At 40.5% G+C, this 27,391-nt stretch overlaps 1 protein-coding gene and 1 long non-coding RNA gene across 4 annotated transcripts in view; both read left to right on the forward strand.

Annotated features, from left to right (window-relative positions):
- The window catches only part of LOC114498124 (androgen dependent TFPI regulating protein), an 86,874-nt gene that overhangs the window by 27,771 nt on the left and 31,712 nt on the right, over positions 1-27,391 (forward strand). For 2 of the 3 annotated variants that reach the window (XM_036026507.1, XM_028514218.2), the window contains 2 exons: positions 8,624-8,758; positions 10,239-10,340. In XM_036026507.1, coding sequence (XP_035882400.1) covers positions 8,624-8,758; positions 10,239-10,340 — 237 coding nt within the window. The remainder of the gene's footprint in view (positions 1-8,623; positions 8,759-10,238; positions 10,341-27,391) is intronic. The other variant, XM_036026508.1, reaches the window with a different exon arrangement.
- On the forward strand, positions 15,440-22,093 carry LOC118500729. The gene is made up of 2 exons (XR_004903306.1): positions 15,440-18,462; positions 18,674-22,093. It is a non-coding gene; the product is annotated as an uncharacterized LOC118500729 (long non-coding RNA).

Below are 27,391 nucleotides of genomic sequence, written 5' to 3' on the forward strand. Positions count from 1 at the left end.
TTTATAGGTGTAAAAGAAAACAACAAAAGAAAAGCTTTTGTGGAGCTAAAATAATACAATAAAGATCTCAGCTTTGTGTATTTGTTGGCTTTATGTTAAAAAATGATCAATGAAAAGAGAGCTGTGTCTGTAGCCAGAATTAATACTCTAAAGCAATCTAAATTCCAGTGTCCCACCTCACACTCATTTTGGTTAAGAACAGATTTATCACCTACTCCCATAAACCAGCTCCCTGACCTCTTACTCCTACTTCAGTTACATGCCCCAGAGCTCCCACATTTCTAAAAATGAAAAAAAATCCATTTATTTTTTCAGATTTATTATTTCTTAGTGAAATCCCCTTTTGCTTTCCTAAGTAATTATCCACTAAATCCTATGTGTTTTCTTGTGCTTTATTCATCCCATCTTCCCTAATCTTACTGTCTCTCTCATCACAGGCTCTAATTAATTTTAACTTGGAAGGTCAGATCATCTCATTATCAATCCATCCATCTACCACTCCAATCCAGATTAATCTTTGCAAAGCACTGTTTTTGGTTTGGTTTGGTTTTAAACATCATAAGCGAGTTTAAGAAATGTGGTCTGCTACTCTAGAAACTACAGTGGCTTCCTTCTACCTTTTGGGACCAATTCCAAACTACCCAGGCTTCAGGTTGCCCTCCCCCGAGGAAGGCTAGTCTCTTCCCCAGGAATGCCTGTGTATTCTCCAGTGCTGGTCCCCAGGCTTCTTGCTATAACTATTCAACCCATGTTCACACTATCCTTGAATGAAATGCCTACCAGCTTCTCTACCACTTTGTTATTTGCATAGATCACATGAAATCCCATATTTTCTTTAAAATCTCTGCTGACCAACTTCAGCTCCAATTTGGGTTTCCTTTCCCTAAGTTTTTACAACATCTCTCAGTGTCTCCTTATTTATATGTAGTATTGTTTTCTAATTTCTACCCACATGTGAGTCTTAATATTCCAATCAGTATGTAAATGGCTCCAAAAAACAGGAATTTTGTCCCTTAGGTCCTTGCCAGTCCTAACGGTCTATGATTCTAAGTTGCATTTGTACAATTGCTGGCACAGAGTACCCTCATAATAAACACTGGGTGACTTGGTATGTTGGCTGAACTTGACCTTAGCTTTTTCTGCATTCCTGAGCAATTAGTCTCTTCTGACATCTCCTCACCCTTGAAATGAGCAGAGAGGGGCTTACCCGTGATTGTTTCCTTTCTGAGATCTGTTAGGTGTGATTTGGAGAGTGTAATAATGCAAAGTTTCTCAGTTGGTAAAGATGGATTGAATGTATTTCAGAGGATTAATTTAAGAATAGATTTCAAATATGTTACTTCAGGTAAAATGTTGGGCCTTAAAATTTCTAGTTCTTAAGGTCTCGTGCCAATTAAAGCTTATATTTCCTAATGATTAATTAGTGTTAAATAATGATTAATTAGTTGACAGTTGTGCCTATAAAGTTATAGAGGTCCCATAACTTCCTATAACATTTTAAATTTTATTTATGTAAGCTTGTTGAAGTCTGTACCTGATCCTGCTTTCCAGGAAATTTACACCCCTCCCCTTTAAACAGCTTTACTTGCTAGTTGACTGAATATCAGTTATCCCCCCTTTTAAGAGCAAGTCCACCTTAGTGGAAGTCAGCATTCCGAGTAGGCCTCATTCCTCCTAAAGTTATCCCAGAAGATTCAAAGGGAAGAAGCAGGAAGCAGGGGGTGGGGTGGGGTGGGATGAGGTGTGAGGGGGTGTCACTGAGAAGTGGTTATGGTGACCAATTCATGCCTAGTGCCTAAGGGAGAGGTGGTATTACCTAGAGGTTACAAGCAGAGTTTTGGGGTCATGAGCTCTCTGGGATGGTACTTCAGCTTCACCACCTACTGGCTCTGTGACCTAGAGCTACATATTTCTTTGTGCCTTCCATTTCTAAATCTATCAAACAGGAATAAAAATAGTTCAGCCCTGGCTGGTGTGGTTCAGAGGATTGAACGCTGGCCTGCAAACCAAAGGGTCCCAGGTTTGATTCCCTGTCAGGATCTATGTTTCTCTCCCTCTCTTTCTCCCTTCCTTCCCCTTTCTCTAAAAATAAATAAATAAAATTTTGAAAAAAATTAGTTCATAACCACACAGTGACCATGAGGGATAAATAACTTGGCATGTGGGAAGCTCTCAGAATGGTCCAGGGGTGTCCAACCCCTGCAGGCTGCATGCAGCCCAGGGTGGCTATGAATGCAGCCCAACACAAAATTGTAAATTTACTTAAAACAGTATGAGATTTTTTTGTGATTATGTGTCACAATGTATTTAATGTATGGCCCAAGACAACTCTTCTTCCAGTGTGGCCCAGAGACACCAAAAGGGTGGATGCCCCTGAAGCTGTAGACGAGAGAAAGAGAAGATGGGAAGTGGTAGTGAGCTTCTACTCATCTTATCTTTCAGTAGTGGTGGTACAGAGGGGAGGGTAATTTAGTGGAACATGGGTCTCTTCACTGAGCACCATGGTTGGTGGGTCATGTTTTCAGGTAAGGGCCCTCCACCCTCCTCATTGCTTACTACCTCCTTCTTCAGGGTATAGGCTCTGGCTTCCCATGGAGTCCCTGCTTTCCCTGCAATAGCTGCCCAGGAGGATGCCCTCAGCATTGGGACAGTCCTGGAGGTAGAATTTGCAGGCTCAGACAGACAGCACTGAGTGGTGCTCAAGGGGAAAGCCTTCAGAGCTGGGTGTGGAAGCAAGGCAGTATTGTGGACATCCTCAGGGTGCACATGTTAGCTCAGAATTCCTGTGCCTCAGTATTCCACCAATGTCCTTAGTGACTGTCTCTAACTCCAGGGAAGGCAAGCTGGGGACGGGGGCCACAGAATTCATAGAGTTTTCTGGATTTCCCTCTTTTAATAAGTAATTGTCCTTCTGAAATATTGTTAGGGGTGATGCTATATAACTGGGCTCTTCAGGAGAGACTCGGAGTGGGTCCCTCCCCACTCCCCCACCCACTTCACCCTACCAACAGAGGCATGACTTTTCCTCCCCTCTTCATTAATTTGCCCAAACCTCAGGCAGCTCTAACTTCATTATTCTCAAGCTCTCAGGGTGATTACAGTGAGTTCATCACATAGGTCCGCAGGGATGGCAAAGCAGAGCCTGGGGAAGAAAGAACCTTGAGGAAGCTCCATTGGTCTGAATTCTAAGGCAGCCCATGAAAAGTGAGAAGACAAGAATTCATTTATGTTACAGAACCCAAACTAAAGGGATGAAGGCTGATAGAAGAGAATAGTCACCACCAACATCCAAAATAGAATAGCTATAATTTAATGAGAGCATTTTGGTAGGTTCTTTACACACAGTGTACATATTGAAGGCTTAGCTTCAGGAGTCAGACTCCCTGGGTGTGAATGCTAGCTCTGCCTTTCATTTGCTGTGGGATCTTGAGTGAGTCACTTAACTTCTCTGTTCCTCAGTTTCCTCATACATAGTGGATACTGTGGGGTGGCACTCAGATCCCCCCACCCCCAGGCATTGAGGAACTCATCACTCCACAGTTGGGAGAAGTATTATTGGCTGATGACTCACAGACAAGAATCTGTCCCAGAAATTGGCTCAGCAGAAGGGAGTTGCCTAGACCAAGGCTAAGGGACCTACTTGGGGTTGCTATATCCAATGACTGGTCCTGTTTCCTACTTCCTCCCCTTACTCTTACAGATGATATAAGAGCACTGTCAATGAACACTCTGCAAGCAGAACTTAGAGTCTCAGATTCTGTTTCCCAAGGAACCTGACCTACATAATATAAAATAATAAACTTACAGAAAAGTTTCCTCCTCCTCCTCCTCTGCCTCTCTTTTCTTCCTACTAAAAGCCTCTTAATATAGAGCCTGCCCTGGCCTGTATTATATCTAATACAATTTCTAGCACCCCATGGGCACTCTGTGAATGTTGATTGCATGAGTAAATGGCCAGAACATGGTTCTAACTAGTAAGAGCCACTTTCTATGGACTTTAGACAGCCTACCTATGTCCATTCTACTATTATACTGATGCCTGTAGTCATGTAAGTACAAACATGCTTATAATTCTTCTTTCCAACCTGTCCCTCAACATTCTTGTTTTCTTTTCTCTTTCTCTCATCATTCCAGCTTGTGATTTTTATATCATTTCTTCCCCTATGTGCTTTTTTTTTATCCTTTATCTCAATTTCTTAGGCTAAATGCATTAATGATGATTGAAATAATATACACAAATCCTACAGATAAATATATTTGGCAAAGTCTTCCTCTACCTGCCCCACATGCCACCACCCTAACCACCACAGTTATAGAAAATACTCATCACAATTAGTCCCCATTTGCTGTTTTATTCTGAAATAGTCTCTCGCTGCAAGTATAAGTATTGCATCATTTGCAAGGCAAGACCAAAGAAAGTCCTGGCTTGTCCAAGTCAGGCATGGAGTGCTGAGCTGGGCATTGGATTACATGACTCATCTAAAAAGAGTTGTAATGTCTTGCTCAGAAAGCTTGTGGAATCTCCCTCTCTGGAATTATATTTTAAATAGAAAAAAAAATTCTCATTTCTTGCAATAGTTTAAAAGGGTTCTGGCTTAAAGGCAAAGACATAAACTTGATGACTTAGAAAGACTGTTTTGGTGATTTCAAGATTTTTGTGACTTTCATGAAGACATGTGAATATAAAAACTGAATATCCTTTAGCTATGGTTTCTTAAATTGCACTAGTTATACAAACGTAAGTTCAGCTCTCCCAGGTAGGAAGTTTGTCAGCTAGCTACAAAAATGGAAGACATCTAACAAACTTAGGCCAGCAGCATTTCAGAAAAAGGCACAAAAGAACAAACAGAATTAGGAAGGGACTGGTAGAAAAAATAAATCAGAGAGCAGCAGCTCTGAAGTAAGTCTTGATCAAGATACCATTAGCTCTGCTTTCCTGGGCAGCCCAAGTAGTTGAAAATGTAAACAGCAGTAATGTTGTTAAAAGAAGGCCAGTTTTTGCTATCTTATTTTAATGTTGCTGTGTTATTCTCCTCAGGCTATCATAATATAGCACCACAGACCGGGGGCTTAAACAGCAGAAATCTACTATTTCTCTAGTTTTCCATAGGCTAAAAGTCCAAGATCAAGGTACTGGCAGGGTTGGATTCTCCTGAGGTCTCTCCCCTTGGCTTGCAGATAGTCACCTTCTTCTTGTGTTTTCACATGGTCTTCCTTCTATGTGTCAGTGTCCTGATCTCTTTTAAAGACACAGTCATAACTTAATCACCTCTTTAAAGACCCTATATCCAAATACAGTCACATTCTGAAGTAGGGGTTATTCAACACATCAGTTTTGAGGCAGGGGACACAATTCACCCTGAACTACTATCATTTTCTCCCTTCACTGTTCTTTCTGTGCATGTTTTATAAAACAGTCCATTGTTTTTCCTTAGAGAAAGAGCAGTCTATTGTGCAGTTCAGTGAGCTCATTCAAACCTGTCCCCAAGGTCCCCAGAAGCCTCCTCACTGAGTAAGGTCATAGCACCTCCTCTCCTTACCCTCCAGCTTTGCTCCAGTGTGGCTCCTCTGTGTCCTAGTTCCTGCCTCTTTATTTCTCTTGGCTACACTCTAGCTCTCTGCTCCTGGGCTGCTATGTGGAGGCACTGTAAATATTCCTTGTTGATACAGATGATGGTATGTGAATGTGGATTAAGATCAATGGGGACAAGGCTGCCTCTCACATGCACAGCTGGTATCTTTACTCTGTGGCATATGCCTGTGAAATAATGTGTGAGCTGAGGGTGGAGGGGGAGGAGTCATTGGCAAGTTTGTGGTGTGAAGCAAATTTTTATTGGTGAATGAGAGCCATGGAAGCTCTGAGTAATGTGTTCTTTTCCTCAATCCAATTTCCACATTCTGTGACTGGGAAAGGCAAGAGCAAGTCAGGATGAGCTTGACTCATGATGACCCTAGGAGGATTTTGCTAAAGAAAGTGGTCACATGTACTTCACATGCTGGGTGGAGGCAGCCTCTCCCCATATGGGGAAAACCTGGCAGACACTCAGTGCTCAGTATGTGATTAATTGCTATGTTGATAGAATAGTGCAGGCCTCCTTACCCGGAGCCCAGGTCCCATGCCTGCCTTTGCTAACTAAAGCAGTTGCCTGCTGTGGGTTGAATAGCTGGAAGTGAAACCCAGTGAGGGTAGGGGGGTAGTGTGGAGGGACTTCTAACACTCCTGTGCAGAAGACTGCATTTCAAAATCTACAGCCCTAGGGACCAAATGTTCAAAAGTAAATGACAAATATTAGGATGGCAACCTCTTCATGACATTTAAAATTGCTGCCCACCCCTCCCTGAAATGCCCCCTTCTTGCTTGAAGCTTCTCCTTCAAGGAGTTTCCTGTACATCCCTGGTTTTCTACCATCTGACCAGTCTTTGCCATTTTGCTGGCCCTTTACCCGCTTCTGTTCCTTAGATGAGGGCATTCCTCAGCATTCATTTCCCATGTCTCTCTTCTTCTCTTCTCTCTTTTCCTTCCTTTCTCTAGCAATCTCATCTGACCAGGGCAATTCAACTCCCTAGATCTCCACCTCTCCACCTACAACTCCACCTCTACTGAGAAGGCCAGGTCTGATTTTCCAAATGGAAGTTCCTCTAGGCAAGTGGTTCTCAACCTCAGCTGCCCTGATTAGAGTCACCTGGGAGAATTTTTTTTTAGTCCTGAAGCCCAGGCCAAACCCCCAGACCCATTCAATTAGAATCTCTGGGTGAGTGGAAATCAGGCATCGGTATTTTTTGGAGTCATTTTTAAGTCTCCCTCTTGAAGATTATTTTCTCTTTTCACATCTCCCACAATTCTTTATCTGAACTGTTCTTAGAAACATGATACATTTTTTTTTTAAGTCTGGCTCAAGAACCAGTGTCTGGGTCTCAAATCTTGGCGTTGACATTTACTAACTATGAGACTTTGGGAAAGTTTGTTCATCTGACTATGCTTCAGTTTCCTCATCTGTAAAAAGGGTTAAGAGAAGAAATAATAATAGGACTTAGCTCATAAGGTTGTTATTAGAAATTAAAAGCCTAGATCAGTACCTGGCACTTAAAAAAAGAGATAATTAGAAGTTAGCTCTTATAGCTTTAACTAGTCCCTAGAATTATGTTTAATCCAATGTTCTGGAGCTTTAGCATATATAAAGATCACCTGAAATCATCTGAAGAGTATTAAAAAAAAATTATTGGTTTGGCCAGGTGATTCAGTTGGTTGGAGTATCATCCTATACACCAAAAGGTTGTGGGTTCAGTTCTTGGCCAGGGCACATACATAGGTTGTGGGTTCGATCTCTGGTTGGGGCACATATAGGAGGCAACAGGATTAAAAAAAAATCCTGCATTTCATTTTTATTTTTTAGAGAGGGGAAGGGAAGGAGAAAGAGGAAAGAAACATACATCGGGGGTTCCAGGCCCATGAGCCAGGCATGTGTCTAGACCAGGAATTGAACCAGCTACCTTTTACTTTACATGTTGATGCCCAACCAACTGAGCCACACTGGTCAAGGCAAAAATTTCTACCTTCCCAGGAAGCTTTCAGGTGATACTGGTGCTCCTGGTGTGAGGACCTACCTGGGAGTATTCCTGACCTAATCCACCCCCATACCATCTCCTGCCCGTACCTTCAGACTAAGCAGACTCAGGAGGCCAACTCTGTGAGACCTTTCCTATGTTCAGACCTCAGAGGTCATTCACCAATAGCCAACTTGATCCATCAAGCTCCCTAGGTTCCAAAACTTGCCTGACTTATACTGTCAGAGTAGAGTCCTGATTCTTTTGTACCAATCCAGAGCTTTAAAGGAATAAATCAATTATGATGCAAGCATAATTCAAAAACAACCCCAACTCTGGATTAGAAGTCACAGGTTTGTGCAAAACATAAGGATGGGCAACACTTGCTTTATGTGATCTTACTTCTTTGGAAAAGGCCCTTTTCTCCTTTATATGACCTCAGAGTACTTAGTGACTGACCAGAGCCCATAGCTTGCTGTGTCCCTGTGGATTTAAATCCCCCTCTCAGACAGTTTTTCTCTGTGAGGGCTTCAGGTACCCTGTTTTAATGAAAGAAGAACCTGGCTTCTCCCTCAGATAAGCAGATGCCATTCGGTGCATCTCCCTCAGGAGCACACAGTTCCTTCATTGTGCTCTTGACCCTGATTCTGGCTTCTCTAATTAGATGGCAGCACCAGGCATTTTTCTACCTAGGAAGACCATATCCACCATTGTGTCTGGCCCTCTGCCCCTGTGCTGTTTACTCGGTTTGTCCCACCTCTGTGCAGCCAAGGTATCTAGCTCATTACATTCTGCATTTAAGCTGACTCTTTTTTTTTTCCATTTTAGCTCAAGTCCATTACACTAAATACTGTACACATTATTATCCCCTAAACAACTTTACTCAATCAGTTTTAGCAACAAGGTCAAGGCCCAGTGAGCTGGAAGACCAATCCTCAAATTGGCTTTCAACCAAAACAGCCAACAGCCCCCTCCTTCTTAAATCAACATTGCTCCCAGAGGGATAGAGCTTTGCGTCAGTGAAGAATGTATTAATTAAAGCAAATGAAAACGCCCTCATTTGTTGTAATGAATTTAGTTCTTGCAGGCCATTTTCTATGGAGTCGCCTGCCTGGAAGATACACTGAAAAGAATGAAAGGGAAAAAAGACATTAAGTTCGTAACTGCCTTCAGGGACCTGCTTTTCACCACACTGGCCTTTCCTGTATCCACAGTGAGTTGCAAAGATGTATATGCAATATGATACACATGTACATGTGGATGAACTCATCTCCTGGGTGGTGAGGCTGTTTGGGAGTCCATTATTGTAGACAAGAACAACTGTATTTGCATAAATGTCCCAAGGACTGCATCACATTGCCCAGCGTTTTCAGGAAATAGAGCACATTACTGACAGACTTAGCATTAGCTTTTGTGTCTTTGTGAACTTTTGACACAAGATCCATGTTGCTGTCTAATAAAGAAGTTTAAAGGACCATTCTTAATCAAAATACAACTGAGTTAACCTTGGTTTCAGCAGGGCAATGGAGATGGAGAGTGCTAGAGAGAAAGACAACTAATTTTCCCTTTTATACATCTTGTTTCACTTGCTACAGTAAGTATATGTTACTTCTGCAAGAGGAAACCGCAAAAAAAAAAAAGATATGAGAAACTTAAAGTTGGCACATGAAAAAGACGACTGAGGAGAGACAGACAATCTGTCTGAAATACCCATTGTGGGGCACAAAAAGGGGGCCTCATTTGTTTTGTTGAATGAATGGACATTGGAAAGAAGCAAGACATATGCAAGGGGGAGTAAGCTTGTTTGCTGACACTGTCCACGTTTCTATGGCATGCTTAAATTTTCATTCATTAGAATGGAAACAAACTGAGATCAAGCATGCCAGCTGCCCAGCAGGGCCTATAATTAGACGTGACTACCTCCTTCCACCTGCTATTGTCCTACTTCTTATAGTATTGAGACTCGAAACTTAAATGCAAAACGAAATTCTCAGATAACAGAGCAAGTACTGGCATTCTAGTTTCGCTTTGCAAGACACCTCTTCTTCAGCCCATAAATCTAAAGGCCAAGTTTTTTATAACAATGGAATTTATTCATTTTTTTAAGGCCTACAAATCAAGCCTTTGGAATTTAAGAAGATTGGAAGGTTAATAGTTTCTTTTTTTCCATCTCTAAATTGACTTTGATATAAAGGACAGACACTTTGAAAAGACAGCCAAGGGATATAAGAGGATGAGGATCAACCTAAACCTCTGAGCAATGGAGAGATTTAACTCTGTTAACTAGCTTGTGAGTGGTCCTGGGAGTTTGTTGTTCCTCTCTCCCAGCCTTCCTACCTCCCCTTGTCATGTCTATGGAGAGGGTGAGCAAGGAAAGTGTTAAGACTCAAGGCATTCCAAGTGGCTGCTCTCAGCACTCCTGGTGAAAGTGTAAAGAAGAGAGAAGTCATTGGTTAAAATGAAACATCTTAATGGTCTGCAAACCCCGTTTGTCTATATCCTCACTGCCTGCCCCAATGACAAATAATTGATCCCTAACTCTCCAGATTCCTTAGGGTATGACATTTTTTCTTTATTTTACATTTTTATAATGTCTCTAAAACTGTGATCTACTTTTTGCTATGTTTTCCTTTTATCTTAGAGAGCTATGATTGAAAACAAACCTAATGCTATTTTTGTGATTTATTTTCCAGTTTGTATTTTTGTCATTCTGGATCCTCTTTCTCTATGATCGAGAACTTGTTTACCCTAAGCACCTAGATGGGATCTTTCCAGTGTGGATGAATCATGCAATGGTGAGTGAGGGAAAAATTTAGTGCTTATAGAAAGGCAATAACCTCTAAACTGAACTCTAAAGTGCCTTATTTATGTTTCCAAACTTTTCCTGAACCCCAACATCCTGTTCACTCCTCCCTCTGCATCCTGTCACTATTTATTTAAAGAACTCATTAAGGATATAAGATGAATAAAAACTAGTACTGTAATTACAGTCACTGAGAGCACAGGGGGATGACCAGGCAAGACCATGCCAAGTTGCTCATGAAGTCATTGAAAAGACACGCAACCATAAGGGCAGGCAACCTCTTGGCAGCTGCAGTTGTGACAGAGAAGTGACTTCAGCAAATAACATGTAATGAAAATTCTGGTCTAGAATTGGAATTAAGCAAGCTTAAAAAAATCCACCCCAACATCTAAAGAATATCTCAGAGCTCAGCAGTAGCTTCTTAGCTAACACGGGATTATTCATTGCAAATGGAATGATTATTTACATATTCTATGAATGCATTCTTGGTTTTTTTTAATTCATGCACTTTTTTTTAATCCTCACCTAAGGATGTATTTATTGATTTTAGAGAGAGAGGAATGCTGGGAGGGAGGGAGAATGAGAGAGAGAGAGCGAAACATCGATGTAAGAGAGAAATATCTATCAGTTTCTTCCCATGCGCACCCTGACCCGGGACTGAACCAACAATCTAGCTATGTGCCCTGGCTAGGCATCATACCTACAACTTTTTGGTGTATAGGAATGGTGCTCCAACCAACTAAATTGCAACATCCAGGGTCATGCACTTATTTTTAAAGGGCTAAATAATAAACATAACCTGTTGTGAAATATTCAGGTTACTAGCACCTGAATACCAATAACAGTCACCTGGACAACCAGCATGGCAGCAAGGCTGTCCAGGTCTTGGATGAAAGACAGGCCTGAGTCATGGCACTATCTGCATGAAGAAATCATTCAACATCCTAGCTTTGCTGTTGCACATTAACAGATGTATTTCCACATTAGTCAGGAACTCAGAGTGAGGTTTCAGAGTGTGTAAAGCAAATGACATTTAAAAACTAGGGGAATCACAAGGCAGTAGCATTGGCAAGGCTCCTTGAGATCACAGACTTTATTTGAACATTCCATTGTCTCAACACTCTCATGATTACCAATCAGGAAAAGCAGCTCAGTCCACTGACTCTGCCCCTCCAACATGCCTCATCCCCCAGTAAAAATGTACTTTCAGTTTAAATATGTTCTCAGTGAGATTACTGATGACTGAGATATCCAAGTTCTAGTCTAATTCAGAGTTCAGCACCAAAAACTATGTGTTCAATGAGTCTTACCTCACAGGGAGCTCCTCCTACCACCTTCTTTTTGTCTGACCACCTCTTCTAAGGAAGGTCTGCCTACATTTCTAATTCCCATTAGTATTAATCTGAGACAACTATTAAGGGACATTCCTGCTTTTTCATGGTACTTTACTGAGTACATTCCTCAAATTTGGGCTCATTTAACTCACACAACATTTAGATAACTATAATCCTGATTTATACAAATTAGAAAAAAGAAAATCTCAGAGAAGTTAAGTGATTTTCCTGGGGCCACAGAGCTAATGGGTGGGACACTAGGATTCAAATCCAAGGCTGATTCTGCTATCCCTTGTTCTTTGCTATAGTAAATGCAGGACTGTAGTCTGATCTTGTCTTATAATTCACCGTGCAATCAAAAGACTGCTTGGTTAACACAACAAAGTGAGAATTCTCACTTAAAACATCCAGAATCCCCATCTGTATGTTAATAAGCTAAAACATGACTTAAGAAAATTAAGTGATTTGGGACAACTGACTGAGCTAGATGTTACTAAGAAAAAAGAAAGGCAGAATCTTTCATTTGTGTCTTTTATTTGGGACTGGCCACCTACATCATACCTTTTCCAGAGTTTGTGAGCTCATCTAGTAGTTTTCCTGCAACTGTTATGTTCCCTAGCTCTTTATGGTTCCATTTTCCAGATGGAAGTAAGATTAGATTTCTTCCAAATACTTGTTTTGGTGATGCCCAGCATTTGTGATCTTGCTAAGCAGCCACATAGATTTTTAGTAATTGTAAAACAAGATAGCTTTGCAAGGTACATCAGATCCAAGAACAAAAACAATATTGTACAATAGAGATCCCAAAATGTTTTTGTGCCTTCACAGCCTGGCTTCTTTGGTCCTAGTCCCTTGGTCAATCGAGTAACCTGAATCTCTTTGAGAGAAGGGACTAGGGTCAAAAGAGGTGGGACAATGGTGACAAAGAGAAAAGAGGAGGTGGCAACCTGTGTTCAGTCAGACATTGACTCTGATTGTGTTCGTTTACATGGACAAAATCCCAACAGAGCCATTTCTAGGGGAAAATGTTGGCATCAGCAAGGCCAGCTTTGTGATCTTCTCCAGATTTTCATGCTTCCTGTTGGTGTTTGCTCCAAGTCCAGTGTCCTTGTGGCTGCATCTCATCCCTGTCTCCAGATTGTGTCCCTTATGCCGGACATTTTCTGTCCTCATTATTAAATTCTTGTGGCCTATTGTGTCAAGGAATGCTTTCTGCTAATTTCTTAAATACTAGTATAAAGAAATATGGAAATGGCTGTTCCTGGGTCAATTTGTTAACACATTCTACCTTTAACACTGTCCTTCTATGACAACCCAAAGGAATGACTACCCAGAAACCACCACGGGGGCAGCCAGAGTGATGATGGGCAGTCAGGCCAGACATCTGATACTAGTTGCCTACACATGCTTGGGGCTGGCCCTGCTCTTACAGAGGATTGCTTTCTGTACTGCTCCTTTTCTCTTCCACAATATAAGAATTATTGGCTACATATTCAGTGTTGTAATTTCCTGAAAGTTTCCTCCATTTCACAAAAGATTTATATTTGCTATTTAGCCTTAGCTTTGAAATATCTTACCTGTTGCCATTTGTGATGATGCCCTGGGCTTTATGGGTAGTATTTGTCATATTAAGAAATACCATTCTCCCCCTTGACAGAATGCAGTTCTAAACTTTCATGATTTATCAAGTCTTTGGAATCCTTCCAGTGTAAGCCTTCTAGCTCAGTAGAAATTTGTCGTTCCAGTAGGACAATTTAAAGCCGATTTTCATCTGCATGGACATTTTTCTACCTTTGTTTTGTATTCAAACCAAATAGTAACATCAGTGAAACATTTGCATCAACCATGGACAGGCTACCCTCACTGGTGGCCTAACACTCCCATTGAGCTGGCTACCTTATTTCAAGTCGATCAACCTGATGTTTTACTGCTAAGCAGTTCTCCAGTTTTCATGAAAGACGGGAAAGCACAGCAAAGTATTCTCCAGGTTTGCTAGGAAAAATTAGCTCCTCAGGTCTTATCTAAATGACTACTAAAGATAGAATCAGTGCAGATGATTTAAATAGCAGGAAGAGGACTCAGTAACTGAGGAAACTATGAGATGGTAACCAGAAGGGAGCTGGGGAACTTATTTCTCTGAAAATCAACCTAAATTTTTCAGGTTTCCTGAAAGGAGGGGCAAAATAGATCAGAGAACCCCCTCAAACCCTCTCTACATTTGAAAATAATACATGATAATTGAGAATGTGATGCAACTACTTTGTAAACTATCAAGGACTGCATAAATATCTCATTATCATGTAAAACTCTCAATCCATGAGCAGAGTTTTAGAACTGAAAAGACTTCATTGATATCAATGGAGGACTACAAACAATCTGCTCTTTTTTAAAAAATATTTTATTTATTTATTTTTAGAGAGGAAAGGGAGGGAGATATATATATAGAGAGAGGGAGACAAACATCAATGTGCGGTTGCTGGGGGTCATGGCCTGCAACCCAGGCATGTATCCTGACTGGGAATCGAACCTGCGACACTTTGGTTCACAGCCTGTGCTCAATCCACTGAGCTACACCAGCCAGGGCCAAACAATCTGCTCTTAAGAGCCAAGCCTTACTTTGTCTCTATAAATTGGAAAAACATACCAAATACAGCTACTTTGTTATTTAATGTGTTGTCTTTATCACTGGAAGAAATAATTATTAAGTACCTACTGTGTGTATAGCACCATGATTGATATTTGATAAGGGTTTTGACTTCTGGCACCCTAAATCTGGGTGAACCTAGTATATACACACAACATTAAGCAATAAGATAACAGTTGATACTAATATAAGGCATTGATATAGGTAGTGGCATGCAGCAGTGTATGATTACTACCAAATGAAGGACGTGGACAGGAATGCTTCATGCTCCTTGCATTCTGGCCTGGATGTGACCAACTTGTGGGTCATGACTAAACACTGTGAAAGGCCTTTGACCTCTCTCCAGGACGTAGTGGGGCATCAAAATGAAAAGGGAGTGAAACTCTAATCCTTCCCATTTCTTTCTCACTCATAGCACGCAAGATACTATCATTAAATTCATACCCAATCTTGGATTTTTCTCTCTCACCTTGATGTGAAATTGGTGGGCAGCTAAATAGAGTTAGGTGAGTCCTGGTGAGTAAAGAAGGCCAACTGCAGGCATGTCAGTGCTAACTGGCCACCTTTTGTCCACCAACGTTATAAAGCCCTCTGCACACCTTCCTGGTTTTTCAACCCAGCCCTTCTTCTAGACAGAGGAGACCCACAGTTGAGGTACCTCTGAATAGCTCAGTTGTTTTCAACCTTCAGAGAATAGACCCCTCTGTGAACCTAAGGAAATCTATGGTCCATTTCCCAAAGACACACAAATACTCATAACACTTTGTTCATTATTTTAGAAGGTTTATGGACCCTCAAAATTCCATTTATAGGATGCAGATTAAGATCTCCAGGCATAACTGAGCATGTACTTGAAAAGAGAACTCCCAAATGATTGCTAATTCTGAGTTCATATCAAAAAGACAAAATCAAGAACACTCATTTTTCAAAGTCATTATTATGTGTTCAGTGATGTTTTCATTTCCATGGGGTGATAAGAGAAGCATGAGACATAGTTCCCAACCTCAAAAAGCTTAAATTACAAACATTATATATCTAAATATATCTAAATATATATATATATATGTATATATATATATGTATGTATGTATATATATATATATATACATGGCCCCCAACACAAATGACTTTTTAACTTGTTAAAGGCAGAGGCTATGTTCTGCAGAATCTTCAGGAGAACATTTGGACAGTTAAAAAGCAAAAACAACCCCCCCTAGTATTAATGCCCTGAAAGTCCATGTCTAAAAAGAAAGAGGAACCTAGTCAGGGTCCCCATGGGGGACTCTACCTCCCATCCACTTCTGTTTCCCCATGACATAAACCATGAACCAGAGTGTGTTCTGCTGATACAACACCCCAGCCCATATCCCTCATAGAATAGTAAGTGAGATACTTTGGAAGATGCTTAAAGCATGGACCAAAGTTAATGGAAACCATGCAGCTCTTGTACAGTGAGGTCACTAGAAAGTAAACCCCCACATAGTATCTTTGTAAGCCACACCTTTATTGACACAATTTTTGCTTATGGCAAGATAAAGTATTATCTTGCCATAAGCAATCTGCTTATTTTATATATATGTACACACACACATACATATATATATAATATATTATCTTATTTATAGAGTGCTTACTATACCAGACTGTCTTTTAGGAGCTAAGGATGCAGAAATAAACATGACCCTTCCCTCCAATCTGTCTTTGTGCAGGACACATACATTTTGTTGCTACAGATAGCAATAAATATGTAAATAATAAACAAATAATAAAATGTGCAGGTATTTACAGGTAGTAACTAATAGGGTGCAGAGCAGTCAGGGTGGTCAGGGAATCTCTCTATGATGAACTAATATTTAAACAGAAATTTGGATAATGTGAAGGAGATACCACAGGAAGTTCTGGCAGAAGAAGGGCTCAGCCAGGCAGAACAGCAAGGACAAAGACCCTGAGAGGGAATGCCAGCATCTTTAGGAAATAGCAGGAAGGCCAGTGTGGCTGGTTCAGGCTGCACTGAATAAAGAGAAGAACTAGAACTGTAGCCAGGGTTTGAATTATGCCTCATAAAATGTATAAGGAATTAGGATTTTATTCTGAGTACGAATGGAGAAGAGCATCTTTTCAGGGAGGCCTTATCTTGTGGAGGAGCACTTCCAATGTTTAAACTACATAAACTATATAAAGTCTGAGGAATAGGCCTTAGCTGTCCCTTCCCAACACATTACATATAATATATACATAATAGTGCTTAGGGCTATATAAATTCCTATTTCATTTCAGTATCTATCTATCTATCTACCTAATCTATCATCTCTATCATCTATTTATCTACCTATCATCTAATCTGCATTGCATTTTATTATTTATCTTGCTTGCATTTCAAGAGCATCACATTCACTACACACTAAGAGGGGCACAGTGGAGGTATGGTGGGGGAGCGAGGAGTGAAGGCCAGTTAGGAGGTGCTTGCACAGTGCAGGGAGATGAAGGCTGTTTGGGTTAGTGGTTTGGCAGTTGTATTGATAAGATTTTTAGCTTAAGATACAGGGAAGGAGTAAGGATAGAGATGGTAGGAGAGGTCAAAGGATTGTATAGAAGGAAATTGATTCCAAGGTGCCTGAGACAACAAAATCTAGGGAGCTGGGCATATAAGCCTAGGGGAGAGTTCTGGGCTGGTGAGATAAATTTGGTTGTCTATATCATAAGGATGGTTTTTAAAGACAAGTAAGATCGCATAAAGAGTAAGAATGGTTAGAAACTATATCTCAGGACTTGGCCTTAGAACTTCTAGTACTTGGGAGAAAAAGCAGGATAATTCAGCAAAGAAAATTTAGAAAGAGGTACCAATGAGTTAGGAGAAAACCCAGTGCAGTTTAGTCTCCTGAAAGTCAAGTATAAAAATGTTTCAAGAAAGAGAAAGTATTTTATGTGAAAACCTGCTGAGAGGTTAAGTAGGGTGGCATTGTAACATGATTTGAGTTGAGATTTTTCCATTGGATTTGGCACTATTGAGCTTTCTGATATGAGGGCAGTTTAATACAGTGGTGGGGAGACATAGAGCCTTAATAATGCTGTATGTATTAGTTTCTTTTGCTGCTGTAACAAAGCAAAATAACCTTAATGTCTTAAAACAAGACAAGTCTATTAACTTACACTTCTGGAGGTCTACAGTCCAAAATGTGTCTTCTGAGATAAAATCAAAGTGTCAGAAGAGCTGCATTTCTTCTGATGACTCTAGAGGAGACTTTGTTTCCTTGCCTTTTCCATCTACAGTCACCTACATTCCTGAATCCGTGGCTTCTTCCTCCCAAATTTGTTGTACCATTAAATTCTAAAACGTTCCTTGGCATTTTCTACTCTAGACCAGGTCCACATTAGAAAGAGAAAGTACAATTGCCACCAATGGCCAGGAAATGGTATTGGTAAAGAACTTGTCATATGACCCTGCAGGAGGTAGAGATCCACTAGGTGAGCCAATGATAGATGTATTAATGATGTGCCACTGGAAAGGTCCTTTTTCAGAGCATTGTTCCAAGGCTCCTGAGCAAGAATGAAAATAGGATCATTTGTAGCATACACAGAATTACTTGGATATTTTTTCAGGTTTAATCACCTCAGTGTTATTTATGGACAATCCTCTTGGTTAAAACACATTCTAGCCATCCCTTTATTCATTCCATTCACTTCTTACTCTAAGGTAGGTTAGGCTCCCCAATGGCATTCACCTGAGAAATTCTGAGAAGTTACATGAATGCTTAAAACTCAGCAGTGAAATTAGAAGCTAAACTCAGATAAGGAAGCAGAATTAGCTAAGAACAATAAAGGCATCTTGCTCCTCAGGAAATCTTAAGATAAATAGAGGAGATGCTGATAATGCAATGCCAAAGGATTACCAATCCACTTAAGGTTTTATACAACTAGAACCAAGCATTCAGAGTGCCTGTTTTCTTAATCTCTTGAGAGCAAAAACCAAAATGGTGAAAGAATATCTTCTTTTTTGGAAAACTCCAATTCAGGGAACTTTCAACATGTGCTGTAGAGTAACTAGCTTTTACAATTCCATTATCCAGTGACTCTATCTGTAGGAAACTTTTTAAATAGAGTACCAGCAGAAAATATATCCCAATTTCAAAATCAAGGTCAAAGGTTTTCTTTAATTTAAAGATTTTATTTATTTATTTTTTAGAGAGGGAAGGAGGGAGAAAGAGAGAGAGAGAGAGAGACATCAATGTGCAGTTGCTGGGGGCCATGGTCTGCAACCCAGGCATGTGCCCTCACTGGGAATTGAACCTGCAATGCTTTGGTTTGCAGCCTGCACTCAATCCACTGAGCTATGCCAGCCAGGGCAAGGTCAAAGGTTTTTACTGATCAGAAAATGTGTCTTGTCCTCTAAGAATTTAGTAGGAATTTGAATAGTTGAAATCATTTGGTGCCCTTGAGGGTTTGCTAGTGGGTCTCCTCCCCTCCTGTGATATAATTAATCCTCACTTCCATGGCAACCATGTGTAATACTACCAATGGGAAGAGTGGCTTTACACTGGAGAATAACCAGAATGAAGAAACTCTTTACAGAAGATCTTAAACCCCTCTGATGTACTGAGAGAAAAAAACTCGAATCTTCATGGATAGGAAAGAGCTGATCTCAGAATAGAAGTGAAAATGCCCAAGAGCTGCCCAGTGAGTGAGTAGGTGGGAGAGCCTTCACTGTCACATTTGATTGGACACCCCCATTCTGATCAGAGGGCAGCACAGAAGAGCCACTGGTGTACTTCTAGTTGCTACATAACCCCACAGGCAGACACTCTGACAGCTTCAGAGTCCTGTCCTTGCCTTGAACAGGGAGCTGCTTACAGGCTTTCAACCAACCCCCACATCTCTTTCCCTGGTCTCTTTATCTTCTCTGATGACAGAGCAGTCTCATGCTTAATTGGGAATTTGAGATGTCCAAGTCCTCTACCTCTGTCTTACCTCCAGGTCTTTGTGTTACCTACCACCTAGTAGACTATTTCTATAGGGCACTATCTAATCTTCTTGATGGTGACACCACTTGCCCATAGATCACACACGTGGATTTCTAACTCTCGGATACTTTATGTCTAGTATTTTGAATTCTGAGCCCTGCCCTTCATTTCCCTCTTCCAGTCCAATGGCCACATTCATTTACGCAGAGGTACTTAATTGTCAACTTCTTCCTAAATCTCACCAACTCTTCCAACCTACCACCATCCTTACTTACTAAGCAACTTTGTTCTCTCTCTCTTTCATGTACTTACTAGATTCAACCATTTTCTCTAAAATTTTACATTAGAGCAAAACTAAAGCAAAGTGAGAAAAGACATACAGGTAAGAAAAAGCTCTTTGTCTAGGGAGCTCATGCATGCTGAGGTGTGTGAGACAGAAATGACTGTCAGAGTCTGTGGGAGTGTGAGTAAAAGGTTTGCTCCAAGAGGGGACCCTGCTTCTGTGCTTGGTGCTTTACACTGAATGCCAAGTATATATGCACAGCCTTTTAACAGTGGGCTGACATCTAAAAGTGCCCTGTATGTCACTAAAGAGCATCACCATTAACATAAAAATTTATAGGCATGTTGCTTCATACTCCATGTATACACTCAAAGAATCAGCCATCTAATTGTGGATATTTAAAACAGAATGAAAACCTGATGCTAAATACCAGGCCTGCAATCTGGGGCAATATGTTTTCAACCATTGCTTGAAAATGCTGTTTTTGCTGTTGTCTTAAGAACATATGATTATAACAGACAATAATGTGCCAATATTTCCCTTTCTTATCCATTTCATGCTTGACAATAAATATTCTTTGTAGTATGATTGGCAGAGATACTAAAATACCTAACCTATCAAATAGTATTTAATAAAAGTCTTTTGTCTACAGTCAGCTCAGGGAGTTTAGTTTAAGGATTATATGTAGGAACAGTTTAATTAATATGCATACTTTAACTGACATATTTTAAAATACTTGGCTAACCTAATAACGTCAGAGTTAATAGCACAAAAATATCATGTGGATCACAGAAATTGTAAGCCTCATGAAAAAGGTGCTAAAGAAGTACTTGTTGAATATTTGACAAATGGAATACTGAGTTGCATGTGCAATGGAAGTGACATTTAACCTTGGTGACTTTTTTTTGAGGTGATGACTCTTAGAGCATGGTGCAGATAATGCAAGACATCTCCAGGTACAGGTCATTGAGAAATGAACCATCTTCTAATCATATTCTACTTTCACAAATGTCCTTTCACATGTGTTAAGGTGTTGGGGGGCTACAAAACTGAAAGGGGTAAATTATTAGGAAAACAGGTGCTGGAGCTTGATTTTAAAAAGTCAGATTCAGGTGAATGGAAGCAAAATTTCTTAGCTTTGTCTAAGTTGCAGAAATGATAATCTCAGGTGTTTTCTACAAGTTAATTTTTAATTTCATGAAAAGAATTCATTTCAGTACCAGAAAAAACCCAATTCTGGCCTCATTCCTGCCATTATCTTGCTATGTGGTTTTGGAAAAGTTAATAGAACTCTCTGTGTACTGGGTTCCTTAAAATGGGTGTGTCAGTTTTTAATTCTCAGAATGTTATTAGGAGCAAATAAAATAATATATATGCAACATATAGTGCTTTCAGTGATACATAATGACCTGTGCCAAATTGCTCTCAACTTGAAATCACTATCACCCCTTCTTCAGTCTCCTCTATGTAGTGCAAAGGAACCACACATGGCTCCCAGAATCTCTTTCTGCATGTGGTTCCAGATGATAGTCAGCCAATGAGAGGCATTCTCATGAGATATGGCTGGAACAGAAGAATCCATTCTTCTCTAGTGGCAGGTGAGAATAGTTTTATAGGAAGACCCAGACACAAGGTCAGCAGCAGCTGCCGCCAAACACCTAGGCATCGTTTTGTACTACAAGTTGCTAAGATCAATGGTGGCAGCTCCCAGACACTTGAGGTTTGCCACAGCTTCTTTGCCAGCTCCCTGCAATCACCTCCTTCCAGCAGAAGTTTCCTGACTTTTACTGCCCTACCCTTTCCAGCAGGTAGCTGCCTAAGCTCTAAAATCTTCCTCCTCAGAATGTCTTAACGGACTTCTGTGTTCCTGATGCACTGGTGAGTGATACATAACCATAAATTTCCTGCTCCTTCCAAATCATGCCCATGAACCTTAAAAAAGGGAGAAAAATTCTGAGTGACTTTGCTTCAGGCTATAAAGTGGACAAGTAGCCTGAAACAAACACACAACCATCACAAGGCACCTACTATGTTGCTGTAAGATATTTCTGGAACTATTTTTAAATATTTGACTTATTGATAAGAAAGTAATGGAAATTCCCTCAAACTAAAAGAAAACAGAAGAGTATCTGACAAAGAGAGTGAGGTATAGGCAATATTTAAGAAGACAATCACTGATTGTTTCCTGGAATTTATAAAAAATTAATCCTCTGATTCAAAAGGTGCCCCCCAAAATGCCACCCAGGACAAAGGGCAGACATGTAGCCACTTGTATGACACTACATACATTTATTCAAAGACAATATCCAAGAAGCCGCCAATCTGGGATCCAGGCTTCAGAACTGCCTCCTCTATAAGAAGATGAGTTTCCCAAAAAGAAGTTACTGTTAGACTGATAGCTGATTTTTCAATAGCAACAAAGAAGCCAGGAGATGATTGAATAACAGCTTCAAAGTATTAAAGAAAAAAACTGCCAACCTATTTACTCCCTGAAAGTATATGAACATATTTTCAGACACACAAAAACAGACCGTATCACCCACAGACCCTCAGCCATGGGAAATGCTGAAGGACGTACTTCAAAAAGATCTCACAAGGGAGGGCCAAGGTATCAAAAGCAGTGGCAAGTAATTTGCTCAACTTATGGTTACTTAGAAAAGGAATGCATTAAAATACTGAACATAAATGGAATGTATGAAATTAAGGTGTTCTAAAGTCTCCCTGGATTGCTGGTGGGGAGATGCTAGGGATAATGACATATTAGCCATTACCAAATTAAATAAACATGATATAATGTCTAAAATAACCACATAGAAATGGAGTGCACTGCTTCTACATTAGTAGAAGAGGAAAAGCTGAATAGGGGGAAAAAACTCATGAGAATTTGAATCCATGGTTAGAGGTTGTTCTAAAGAGTAGAGAAAAGCATGGGAACAGGCCCGGATATGGGGTAGACGCCAGTCCATGAATACAGGAAGGCCTTTATACAGGATTAAGTTACCTTTCTTTAGAAGTATTTCTACTATTCTTGAAGGTGCAAAGCTCTAAATTATTCAATAACCTCTAATTGGATTATTTCCATTAATCATGTAGTCAGACATGTAGGGCAGGTGGCAATATGGGAAAGTCAGGAAACATTTGAGAAGAAAATTCGAAGATTCTAAAGTGCTCATTTCAAAGGGGTAGACATAAACAAAGAGAACCAATGATTAAGTAGTCCATTTTGTTCATCCCTTTATTCCAGACAAGAGCCCTGTTTCCTAAGGTTTATCCCATAGGCTACTATTGAGTAACACTGAATCATGATTATAGATGAATTTGGTGAAGTGTTCTCTTTTCTAATCCTTGCAGCTGTCTCTGGTGGGGAGGCCTTTAGAGTTTTCCGGCAATTATGAAAAGGCTCTTGATCGTAAAGTGATCTCTTAAGGTGATCGAATTGCCTGCCTTCCATGATTGGTAATGTAGCAATTAAGCACAAGTTTGTATTTCTTTATTTCCAGAGCACACTGTCTATGTGTTAATGTATAATTAAAGTTTCAAGGTTGGGTTTTAGAGTCCCTGGGATTGCTTAATTTGCTTTCTGGTTAATGTCAACATAGGAGTTCTGCACACAAATCTACACAGCAATCTGGGCCTACTGGTCAGGGAAGGTGTGAACTGCAGGGCCTAACTGTTAACTGGGATGTCCCCCATTGAGAAATTTAACCAGTAACCAAACACTCAGCTCTCCCCCAAGATACCTAATGACCCAAGAAGGAGACTTTGTTAACAGAGGTGGTGCTCCCCACCCCTCACCCCCCAATTTGCCACTTCCTTGAATTCTGGTAAATGATACTGAATTGTCTCTTAAACCTAAAGCTTCATTAGAAGCAGGATGGAAGCTTGCTGCTAAGTCACTTTTCTGGGACTTACTGTCTCGCATCCAGCCTTTTGAACTGCCTCCTTTATGAGGAGATGAAAGGAAAGACATGGAAAAGCACATGGCTTCTTTCTGCCACCTGAGGCAGGGGTGAACCTTAAGTTATAAATTCATTTTCCTGAGCCCTGCCCTGACTGTCACCAGGATTTGGAGGGCAGAGGGGTGGTTGGCTAATTAGTTTCCTTCATGACAGAGACCTTGACATTCACACCACATGAAAAAGAATGTATGCCTCTCTGAATGGAACAGAGGCCAAGAGCATTGCTCTGAACCTATATGTATTATCTATACTCGCTCTGTTCATTCCTCTTATTCTGCTCACCAGTTGTTTCCAAAATTGCAGATCCATGGCTTTTGTTTTTTCCCCCATCTTACTTAACTCTCAGCAGCATTCATCACAGTAGTCCTCTTCCTCTTTGAAACTCTGATTTTCGGCTCTGTTAATGGCGCACTAACTAGTTTCTCTCCTACCTCAGTTTCTACTTGTGTCCTCTACTTGCCCTCTAAATGGTGGTTTTCTTCCAAGCTTGTCCTGGTCCACGTGCTTTGCCGGTATTCTTTTCCTAGAAGCACACATCCATCCCCCTGGATTTAATTCTATCAATGTGCTAAGTCTCTAGTTCAGATCTCCTCTGAGTTCCAGACTTGCATCTCTGTCTACCTGACGTTGCTGTATCGGCCTATCTCTGAATCAACTTGTCCAGAAGTGGACATGTAATACTCACTATCAAGCTGTCCTGGGCTCCTTCTCAAGAAAATGAGCCACCATTCTCCCGATTGCTCAAGATAGAAATCAGCATTGATCTTGCCACCTCCCTCCATCCCACCACCCTTATATTCAATCAGTTAGCTAATTTTGTCCCTTCTACCTCCAAAGTACATAACAAATCTGTTCAGTTCCTAGTTCCATTGCCAATACTTGGTGTCTACCTTCACTTTCCCCATACAACACCACTAAACTGGTCTCCCTGCTTCTATTCTCAACCTTCTCCTACAGCAACAAAGTACAGTTGTCCCTGAACAACTTGGATTTGAGCTGCATGAAGCCACTTATACATAGACTTTTTTTTTTCAGTCAGTCCATGGTTGGGAGTTCATGGGTGCAGAGGGATGACTATATACATTGAGCATCAACAAATGTTGATATCTACAGGGGTCTTAGAACCAGTCCCCCACAGACACCAAAGGACAACTAAGTTATTGGGGTGTCAAAAGTTACATGTGAACTTTTGACTGTGCGGTGTGGGGTCATGTTAGCATCTCTAACCCCCGTGTTATTCAAGGGTCAACTGTAAATTGGAAAAGATCCTCCTCCCTATTACTCTACAGTATTAAAAAACAACCAGCTTAAGAATGACCTCCTCAGACTGGCCTTCCCTGACTACTTTATTTAACGTTCCTCTATTTTTCTTCTGATGCATAGATACCTGTTCGTGTCCTTCAGAGCAACATGCCATAATTGATATTTGTGTAGTTTTTTACTTGTTTAAAGAAAATCTTGCTGATTAGACCACAAGGACTAAAAGGACAGGGACCATATTTGTTTTCCATTTAATCCCCAACCCAACACAGACCAGCATGGGGAAGGCACTTACTGAAAATTGCTGCATACAAGAATGAGTGAGGTCTTTATCTCTTATTACTCTGGTAGTTTCTCTGTGCCCTTGACTGATTCCAGAGTTCTCTGTGCCCTTGACTGATTCCAGAGTTCCTTTATCATTGGGGTGTATTGAGTCCAGGGGACATTGAAGGTAAAGAAAGCCTTTAGTAGCCTTGCCTTAGAATCTGTGGCTGACATTATATGCTTTGATATTTTGAGGTGTTCTTTTGTAGAGAAAGTTGTGAGGAAATTTTAGAGAGAAAGTATTGGTCCCTTCAAATATCTATGGAGTTTTTAGTTGTTATATCAAAAATTATATATTAGTGACTGATTTATGTTGAAAAAGATGCAGAGTTATAGTAGTTGCACATATTTTGTGAAAGAAGAGATGATGTTTGTTCTGATTTTGACTGTGGCTCAAGGGTGGATGCTCTTCAGTAGAACCATTTCCAGGCTCCCACTTTCCTCTGTTACCACCATTCTTAGATCTAATTAGGTAACTGGGTACTCATGTAACCAAAGAGAATTCTAAAAAGCCATGGATTGAAAAGAAAGGTGACAAAGATTGAAATAAGGAAGAATAAACACTGGGCCTCAGAGGTAACCAGATGAAAGAAAAGTAGTCAAAGGAACCAGTTTAAAACAATAGCGTCTTTTTACTGTTGTTCAAGTACAGTTGTCTGCATTACCCCCCACGAATTCCCCCAACCCCAGCCATCCCCACCTCCCTCCCCTGGTTGCTCCCCGCCCCGTTGATTTTGTCCATGTGTCCTTTATAGTTGTTCCTGAAAATCCTTTTCCTTTACCCCCAATTATCCCCTCCTATCTTCCCTCTGGTGACTGTCAGTTTGTTCTTAATTTCAATATCTCTGGTTATATTGTGTTTGCTTGTTTGTTCTGTTGATTAGGTTCCACTTAAAGGTGAGATCACTTTTTATCATTGTGAAGTGTATGGAAGGTCAATTTCCCCATCCTCTTTATTGCTGGGCTAAAACTGGCCCTGAGAGATAATATCCAACCCAGGGTTCCTACTGATGGACAAAAAAGCTAGTAAGGGTTCATTAGTGTATGTATGTTAAAACTGAATCTGTTGTAGGTGGAAATCAAGCTCTTCCATGGGATTGCAAGGAAAACTTTCCAATAATCCATGCATGGGAGATTGTGATATGTCAAGGTTTATTCTCGTAGAAATATCTCTTGGGTTTCCAATGTCTCATTTCCTTCTATCCTATATGGAAAAAGTCCAACTGTGTCTTCAGCAAGGCCAAAACAAAGACCAGTGTCCAGAGTTTCTGCTTTATACTAAAGCTTAGTCCTTTGGAGCCCACATGGTCTACCACAACGGCTGCTAGACCCGTATGGTCATGTGCTTCCGGGAAAGAGACAACACATGAACACATGGGGTGCATGCAGTTCACTGAAATGAGGAGAGAGCTTCTTTGTTCGCTTGAGATTATAACCAGGAGCTTTTTCAAAATAACCAATCAACTTCCCAAGCATTCATGGACTTTGGGTGGATTCACACCCCTTAGTTAGAATGACAGGCCTCTATGGTCCAGCACCTCCCCCTGTGCCCTGCAACAATCAATACCAGAGTAGAGAAGGGAGGAGTGTTAATCCCCTTGGCAGAGCAATGATGATCCCCTGCGGTGTGAAGCTGTCACTTCCTGGTGAAGCAAACAGGTTCATGTGCCCCAGTTTACTAAGCTCAATGTCTAATTCACTTTGCTCTCTTTCTTATTAATTACTAGTTAACCTCCCACAGTAACAAATCCAGAAATGTGGAACTCCACCAATAGTTGGTGGCTGCCATGGAACCTAACATTTTAACAGTTCAATAGTAATCAAGAGTTTTCTTATTCTGAGGGCAGAATAAAAAAAGCCTCATAAAAGCAAGGGAAATTTCAGGATTTCACTTCCCTCAGTAGGAATAGATTTACCAGTGAAAATTCACATTTGAAAGCTAAAAACAAAACAAAAACTTTTATGCTCCCCCCCACCCCCACCGAGTTTGGAAACCAAAAAGTTCATCATTTCAGAAAGGTATTCTGAAGAGCTCTCTTACTATGGATTGGTTGGGAATAAAAGCTTGTGTGTTTTTGGTGTCTCTGTAAACATATCTAGGAACTCATAAAAGCCACAATTTACTATCCTGTGGTGAGAAGGAATTTTGTGACCTTTTAAGAAATTTTGCTGTTTTTCTCAAGAAGACCAGGATAAGGAAGTGAGCCAAATTTCTTGGCAATGGGAAGATTGTTTCAATGCCACAGGCTTGCATTCCCAGAAGTGTAGAGGGCTCTGTGCA

The sequence above is a fragment of the Phyllostomus discolor genome, chromosome 5 (genome assembly GCF_004126475.2).
Source record: "Phyllostomus discolor isolate MPI-MPIP mPhyDis1 chromosome 5, mPhyDis1.pri.v3, whole genome shotgun sequence".
Classification (NCBI taxonomy): domain Eukaryota; kingdom Metazoa; phylum Chordata; class Mammalia; order Chiroptera; family Phyllostomidae; genus Phyllostomus; species Phyllostomus discolor.